Source organism: Puntigrus tetrazona, unplaced genomic scaffold, assembly GCF_018831695.1.
Source record: "Puntigrus tetrazona isolate hp1 unplaced genomic scaffold, ASM1883169v1 S000000008, whole genome shotgun sequence".
Taxonomy (NCBI): domain Eukaryota; kingdom Metazoa; phylum Chordata; class Actinopteri; order Cypriniformes; family Cyprinidae; genus Puntigrus; species Puntigrus tetrazona.
Window position 1 is genome coordinate 195,046 of NW_025047688.1, and position 9,007 is coordinate 204,052.

A 9,007-nucleotide genomic window follows, 5' to 3' on the forward strand; every position below is an offset into this window, starting at 1 on the left:
TATATATATTTGTAATAAATTGTTATTATTTTCACATAAACATCATATAGGATCTCCTCTTGCAAAAAAAAAAAAAGAAATAATACAGACAATAAATAATAAATGAAAAATTGGAAATTGCATAAAATACTAAATCATAGTACATTATACATTTAGCCTTTTACTTCTACAAATATACATTCATTCATGAATATACTTCATAACCTGGTGTGCAGTATGCATAGTTTATTTGTCATCATTAAGGCCTTTTTTAACAACATTTTTCAAATATTTTCATAAGTTTTAACCTTCCAGGAAAGAGCTAGTTTTGAAATGCTATGTTAATTTTCCATTTAGTATGCTTGTCATGTCTGCTTATGCTGGGTCCCCTGTCACATATTTAAACTTTGTAGGTACTTTCACTGTAACTTTTGCTAAATTGGCATGACTGTAACTCCCTGAAAATACCCTAAAAATAGTAAAACCAGCTATCTGGTGCTAGCCAGGAAACCACAAAATCATACTTTGAGAAAGTATCTCCTTTCGTGTCTCTATAGGTGCGCAGAGCAAAAAAAAAAACAACATACGCTATGGAGAAAGAAAAACCGAACCATGCTATTTTTTAAATAATGCATGACCTCCACCTATGGTATTGGATAACCTCAGGACACACTCTCATTTAATACTACACACCACTCCTGCCGGTTACAACACTTCAGCCTTTAACATCGTGAATGACTGAATGTCCCAGATTGACTTTACTCAGGCTTTAAACAGAATCCTAATAAAATGTGATAATTCAGTGGCTTGACTAACTGAAAATAAAACACAAATTTTGACAACAGCTCAACAGAATTATTATTTTAAACAGATAAACTCCAGCTGCCAAATGGTCATTAATGAATAGACTTTCCTGACTATAATGAGTAGGAAATAAATTCTCTAAGAAGAAGGATAGCGCAACCTGAGTAAGAGCTATTGCCGTCTTCTCCCTCCAGTCACCTCTAAGTCTCATTATAGGCAGTTTTCGTTGTGGGGGGGAGGGATGTGTATCTTTAATAACTCCGTCTGAAGAGGCCAAGCTAAGCAGCCTGTGGTGTATATCTTGGCCCGCTCTGGTTTTGAAGTAGTGTGGCTCTGACAACAGTGAGCACTGATATTCCTGGGCTAAGCTACTACATAACCGGACAAACCGGACTTGATTGGAGATTAGACTGAACGCATGCTCACAGCAGCTTTAAACTCCAAATCATTATCAGAAAATTGCACAGAAGTGGCCAGTATATTAACCAGTTTTCTGCGGTTCCTCCATGCAGAACGTGCCGCTGAATGACAGGAATGTTAATGTGGACATGGGACTGAGTCTTGGGTAAAAAAAAATGAGCTCTGTAATTTCCAACACTGTTTTTTTTAGGTTGTTGCGCCCTGCGTACTGCATGTTTTTTTCGAACTGTTTGGTCCGAAGCTGTGAGATTGCCATAGAGCTAAGCTGGTGGCAGGGACAAAAACGAGGTTGGACAGGGCAGCAGAGAGGAATGGGACGAGACAGGCGCACATCCTGTGTGAGATCACACTGATGTCAAACCATATCACTTCCTGCTGATTAAGCTGACGTAACGGCACATGAAGATCTGGCTAATTCCTGCATTACATTAGTGCTTCAGTGGCAGATGCAGGGAGGTTATATAACTGCAGAGCATTAAAGTTAAGTTCACTAGCGAGATGAAGACATCTTTAATTTCTGTGTACAATAAGCAGTTTAGTAAGATGATCAAGTGAAATTTTAAGCTTTGATGATTAAACTTGACCACATTTTGTATGTAGGATAAAAGTCGCAAAAGTGAAGGGAGGGAGTTGCTTTAAAAAAGCATCATGTTTTTCTTAGGGTTTGCGATAAGTGTTAAGTGTATCATAAACAGCAAGTTGCTGTTCCAAAAGCTTTTTGGAGAACTTTTGATTTTTCCCATAGAGCTGCAGAGTAGGCGAATGTAATCACGCTATTTAGCAGAGAGAGGCCCAAATTATCGCCAACCTAGCAAAGCATTTCCTCACCCGCTGCACCTCTGCAGCCTAATTATGATTAATGTCACTTCCTTTTCAAACATATTTCTCATTCTTTTCGCTAAGCTAGTATAAAATCAAAGAATCACTATTTCAAAGACTACTTATTTGGTCACGAGCGCAAGTTCAAGCTACAGCAGCTTGAAGCTTGAAGCAGCTACAAACAAGTTAACTACGCTGATATTACTTAATAGTGTTTTTATCTATTTTATATAGAAGGATATTATAATCAAATACGGTAATTGTTTAATCAGAGCAGTCTGCTGCCATTAAAACAGTTTTGAATAAAACAAATCTCAGTTCAGGTCATTTGAAAAGATAAATGTACAATACAGCAAAGACACCCTAATTTATATAAGCAAGTGAAAAATATAAGATGAATTGGTAAAACATAATTGTGAACACTTACATGGACCTTACATGAAATGCTACACATTTGAGACAGAGTACTGTTTTAAATGAAACAATCTGCTAGGATAAAAGAGAAAGAGAGAGGACCAGTTTGGTTATTGTGTTTATTTTACATTATTTGCTTATTTTACAAACTGTAACAACTGGTTGAGCTATACGTACCTATAAAAATACCCACTTACTGGAAAAACTATGCTAATATGAAAGTGTCACAAAAGTCTCACTTTTTATAGGTTAACAACATCCCACCACAAACGGAGTATAAAAGCAGTCACTCAGTGGCCTTGGTTCCAGAATTCAATTTCAATTATTTTTTCCCGGGATATTAAAACCTATTAGTTTTAAGAGTTATAAGCCAATAACCAAACCAAACAGCTACAGGGTGAATCCCATTAAAAGCTTGAAGTAATGAATGAAAGAATGAATTTAGGGAAAAAATTAGGAAGGTTTTTGAAAAAGTATTTGAAAATTGGTCAAAAAGTCAAATGTCTTTGAAGGATATTGATGTTTTGTTGGGTAACTCTATTGTTAAACAAAGTTATTTAAGGAAAAAATAACTGTTGCACTATTACAGTAAAAGTGATTGGTTACAAAAGGATAGACCACACCCCAATTTATTTATTTATTTATTTATTATTTTATTTATTTATTTATTTATTTATTTATTTTTGCTCATTACAAAGCTTTAGGCTTTCGCAAAAACAGGTGTGATATCTCAGGTGCACCTTTTGCTAAAAATGCATCTTGGAGTTCAGCTGAATAGGAAAAAATGCATTCTTAATAAACAAGAACTGCAGTTCAGCGCACATATAGCCGCAAGAAAAAGGCTTTACAATTAGGTGTCAGTTCATGGAGGCAATTGGAGCTGCAGGTTTTTCAGAGGAATCTCTTTCAGCACATTTGGAGCCTCTGAGGGAAGAAAGAACTCTAAGAGTCCGCACGGTGTTGGATTCTGTGCCTGTGGAAATGTCATGTACTGGATCTGCAGTGGCGTGGCAAGATTGGTGCTGTCTCTGGGATAAATCTCTGTTTTAATAGACCTGACGGAGGGAATGGGGGACAGCAGGGGACAGCGCTTCTAAGGCTATGCCTTCAATCTCATACCTCTCCAAGCAGTGTGAGTAAAAATCATTGAAGTGAACGAAAACTATTTTGGCATTTGAAAGTCACTGGAGACCGATAACATAAATAAGTGCTATACTCATACATATATCACACATACTCAAAAACACATTGGAAAGCATGTAGTAATAGATAATTATATTACTGTTCAGAACATTGGGGTTTAATAAGACATTCAGTCATCAGTGATTTGGTGCTCAAGAAACATTTCTTATTATTGTCAATGCTGTGCTGCTTATTATTTTTGTGTAAATCTTAAAGCATTTTTTGATTTTAAAAGAACAGTATTACATTTTTTCTTTCAAATAGAATTGTCACGTTAAATCTAGAACGCTTAATTTAATACATCTTTGCTGAATAAAATATTAGTATTATTACTTTAAAATATTATTTACCCCCAAATTGTAAACACTACTGATATAGCAATAGCTATTTAAATAATAGCAAACGTGTGTTCAGGTGGGTCAAAAAATTCTATAGGGTATTAGCCCCACCTATTACCCAGCTTGCTTTGTGTTTGTGTAAATTATTACTAATCTGTAAAAACGAGCAAAATGGCTTATAATTGTATTACTACTAGAACTGGATTTTACATAGCATGTTTGCTATTTGTGTTACCATTATGGATCTTGTATTACAAAGAATATAGTGCTTGATAACGTTCTTTTAAATATTTTTGATAAGGAAACAAGCTTATAAATAATACAGTATGATAGATGTTTTTAAAATCTAAAAATGCAATAGGTTTTGTGTGAGGGGTAAGTTTAGTGTTAGGCCAAGGGTATAGAAATGCATGATACATTATACATTATACATTTGTATATTATAAAAACCCTTACGAATGTCCCCATAATGATAGGAATACCAGTGAGTATGTGTGTGTTTACAGCAATGAACCACAAGAAAGTCTTTTGTGGAAGGTGTCTGATAAAATATTAATTGATTTGAGAAGCCTCAGTCCCTGTACCCATTAGCTACCATGTGGTTTCTAAACTGACCTAATTAGAGCAGTGACAGTTCTTCAAAACTTTTGCCTAACCGCACTGTCAAAACTTATAAGTCAACGGCTGACATCAATCGAGAGAGCTGCATCACTGCTCTTCTCTTTTCAAATCCTTAACTATTACACAAAGCACACAAGTATGGCATGAATCATTTCTTAAAATATAACATTTTAGAGATTATAAAGTTAATTAAACAGAAAGAGCATCGCTTGATAAAGTCTCATACATTTTTTTCTAATCATTTTATGCTTAAATCAGTATTACAAATACAACCATGTGTTTAGCTACCTATCCAGTCACTGCTTAAACACATGTGTAACTCTTAATGAATCTAGCTGAGAGTTGCTGGTTTGATTAACACCAATGAGATCAAGTGATGTGAGATAATTTGACGATGAGGAGGGAATGTAACTAATCAGCAGAGTGAACAGTGAGGGTCAAGCCCCTGTCTTAATCCCCTTATATAGAAAAGGCATCAGCCAAACAAACTATAGAAGCGCATGCACTCATGTGCTGCAGTCAGGAATACCGTACAATAGCTCCTCAGATGAGCGGATCTAAACTCATGCCAGAACCGTGAGCATATCCGTATGTGTGTGCGTGGTCATATGTCTAATATTTTGTAGTAGTGTGAAACACAAATATCTAATCAGAGAATCAAGATAATGCTAAAACACTAATCAGATTTAGGAAGCATAATACCTGGATTGGAACCCATTAGATTTGTGTCAGAAGGCTTCTGGGGTGGTCTGGTTCTCACCAGGTTGCCCTCACTGCCAGCCCTCATCAACCTCTCCCCGACGACCAGCATGTGCGAGCGACTCCCTGGAGGTTGCTTTCGGGACTGCTTGGAAGGTTTGACCAGACGTGAAGGTTTGGACATCTCTCCAGATTCTCCAGAAGCACGCTGGTAAGAGATCTAATTTCCAAAGTTCTTCCTTCTTTCTGAAGCTTCACACACCTTCACCTGTCCAAACTCTGCAGGTAACCTGACATCCACCTAATTGATTCGCTGTCCTTCTCTGTTAATATTCATTCTTGCTCATGACGAGAGTGAGATGGAGAGTGAAACCACATGAAGTAGTTGAGTCCTTGGAGAAAACCATCTGCTCAGCTTGAGGCACCACAGTGAAGACACAACTGAACGCTTGAAGAACTGAATCATTGAAAGAGCTGAGGTTGTTAAACTCTCGCTATGCAGAAACGCACAGCATGCTGATGTCTAATCACTTCTCCCGCTTTGGAGAAATGATCCTTCTAATAATCCAGCACCAGGCAAGCATCAGGCGTCTAATCTACTTGTGTAATTGCTGGTGAAACACAGTGCTCTTAATGCAGATGTAATCTCTGTGTTAAGTCGCCATGCAGATTTAACCAGGGAGGCAGCAGAGATGATCACTGTGTGTCAGTTGGCTTCCTACTGCTATGCATGCAGACCAGAGCCACAGCTAAGTCACACTCGGGCAGTGAGAAAGAGAGAGAGAGAGAGAGAAGGGATAGAGAGGAGAGAGATTTACTCCCATGTGCATGGTTGTGATAGGCTAAGAGCTCTTGTAACCTCCCTCCCCACCTTATCCCTTATATAGTGAAGGCATGTTGTACTGCACTGTAATGATCAGAGCACAGGTAAACCACAGTATCTATCTATCTATCTATCTATCTATCTATCTATCTATCTATCTATCTATCTATCTATTTATCTATCTATCTATCTATCTATCTATCTATCTATCTATCTATCTATCTATCTATCTATCTATCTATCTGTCTATCTATCTAATCTACCTACCTACCTACCTACCTACCTATTGTGCTGTTCAAAAATCTGATTAATTTTGTGGAATCCTTCTGTTTTACATATTTCTTTCATCACAATTTATCTTATATATGTCTTTTTTGTTTCATGTCATACGATTTCTGTAATTACTAATCTTTCTGCTTATGTCAAGAGCTGCGGGTCAGATTAAATTTACATTAATTTTCATCATAAATAATTATTGAATAACTGTTAACTTCTAGTGCTGCATTATCAACATTCATTTTGGCTGAATAAAAGTACTGACTATGAAACTGTTGCATTATTATTATTATTTTTATTTTTTTTTAATTAAAATACTCAACCGCACAGAACATTTATGACTTGTAACAGATCTCAGTTGAGCAGTAATCCCAAATTAATTCACTATCTCAAGCAATATAACTCTAAACATATCATTCATGAATATTAATTGGTTCTGAACTTCCCATTAGAGCAGATAGAGATCCTTTCTTTCCTCACAGGCTTTGCAGCATGATCAGCAATCTCATCAGTCTTCTCCATCCCTTGTTCTGGTTTAGTTTAGAGTCACTCCGGAGGGGAATGGGCCAGACTAATAGCCTTAGTAGGAGGAATGCTTTCTTTGCCTCAACATTCATTGTTTTGAGTAATTGACTTTTTTTCTCAGTAGGTACAGATTTTTTTTGTTTTTTTTAAGTGTTTAATGGCCAGCCTGATAACTGTATTATTACTGAAAAGTGTTACAGTCACTCCGTTACAGCAGATTTAAAATAATTTTCCCCCCAGTTTTTGATTCATAGTAACATAGTCCAGATGGCAGACTTACGTCAATATAAAATGAGTGAGAAAATCAATTATGAACCTTCTATCTCGGATGCAGGGAGTGATGCTATTCAAGTTCAAATTTAGAGGTGTAAAAAAGAGTCAGTGTCACATTACCTTCCATTATATTTCTGGGTAAGCATTAACAGCACTATTTTTAAGTGTGAGAAAATGAAATAGTTTTTTTTTCTTTGTGTAAATATAGAGTTACCAACAGTGGGGATCTGTGCACCTCATTTGCAGAGTAGTGGTTTGAATGATCACACTGTTCACTGAAGGAATAAAAAAATCACATACAAAGATTTCTTTAATTGTTTTTGTTTGCCTGTTCTTTCTTCAACATTGCAAATTAGTGATTTTTAATGATAGCATGAAATTGAAGTTGCAATTGTTTTCTTCTTTCCTATTGTGGGGTATAGTACATCAATGAAAGAGAAAAGCTATGTAGAACTTGTTGACAGCACTAATTATATGTATAATACACACACACATTAGTGCCAACTTTGGCTTCACGATCATCAGTAGGCAGCTGAAAAAGAATGGCTACAAATCCCTCTTTTATGTCGAGTAAGATGTATTAGCACAAAAAAAAAAATTATAAATGAATCTAACAGAAACACATCATAGCCTACTATGGTTTTCAGTTCAGTCTAACTAATAACAACATGAACATTTAAAGATTCAGTTCATCTTATAAATTAGCTTTTTGGTCAAAAGCAAACATTTCCAGTAAACAGTAATATGACATGCAATGACAACATATCACGGACATTTCACAACCAACATGGCCTGCAGCCACGCGATGTCTTGTTTCTCAGATTAAAAGCAAGACAACCCACATCCTCATCTGTTATAGCCATAAAACATCCATGTGTAGCTAGACTCACAGATGCACTGAAGAATCTTGTGGTCACAACAATTAAGTGATGCCTATGTCTCTCTGCCCCCTCCGGCATTTTTTTGTGTCTGTCATGGGTTACTGTGCTCTAATCTGTGCCAAAAATATCTCCCAAGCACATGGTCCAGGGAGTTCATGCTGTCATGGTTCTCTGAAGAACAGCAATAAAATGGCTTTAATAGGTGTTTATTTTCAGCCCGCCCTCGGTTCACATGAGAGCAGGCCTGAGGTCTGAAGAATGAAAGCTAACAGACGTGTAAGAACACAGGATCCTAGACTTTAGCTGTATCTTCGTCTTATGACAGTTTGAATCGTCAGCCTGTCTACGGCATCTGGAGTTGATTTTATTCAAAAGCACACATTCAGCAGTCCTGCCAGACAAACTCAACTGTCAGCGATGTCACATGAGAACAGAAATCGGTGTCTGGTTTTATTATATTGTGGGATAGGAGGAGGTCACTGAGAGACACTGACCACACTGCATTTTTCTCTTATGGTTCACATGCCTTTCTGTGAAAGCTATTTTATTTTATGGGTAACATTGTTATACTAGCAGGTAGTCTTTATAGGTGAAGAAGATTAATTCACACAAGACTTTTATGATTGAGTCACTGAATTACTCACCCAACCCATTTGTTGAAAAGCTTTACTGCATGCTGCTTTGTGTAATACATTGTGCTGTAACATCAAATGTAAAGTATCGTGTTCTTATCTTGTAATCTCATAATTTTAATCAATTATAAAATGTTAATGTCTAAAATATATTATATTATATTGTGCAATATTACGTTGTATTGTTTTGTACTGCATTGCATTGCGTTGTATTATAATTGAGTTAAAGCCCATTGATGATTCGGTGATGTCATCATCTAATAATATCTGTGTAGATTGACATTGTTGATGAAGTTGATGACATTGCCAAATATATATATA

At 36.3% G+C, this 9,007-nt stretch overlaps 1 protein-coding gene across 1 annotated transcript in view; it reads right to left on the reverse strand.

The window, feature by feature from the left end:
* Window positions 1–5,475, reverse strand: part of LOC122332272 (sickle tail protein homolog) — a 40,799-nt gene extending 35,324 nt beyond the window's left edge. Inside the window, exon 1 of the mRNA XM_043229563.1 lies at window positions 5,280–5,475. Coding sequence (XP_043085498.1) covers window positions 5,280–5,460 — 181 coding nt within the window. The 5' untranslated portion in view covers window positions 5,461–5,475. The remainder of the gene's footprint in view (window positions 1–5,279) is intronic.
* Window positions 5,476–9,007: the final 3,532 nt, after the last annotated feature.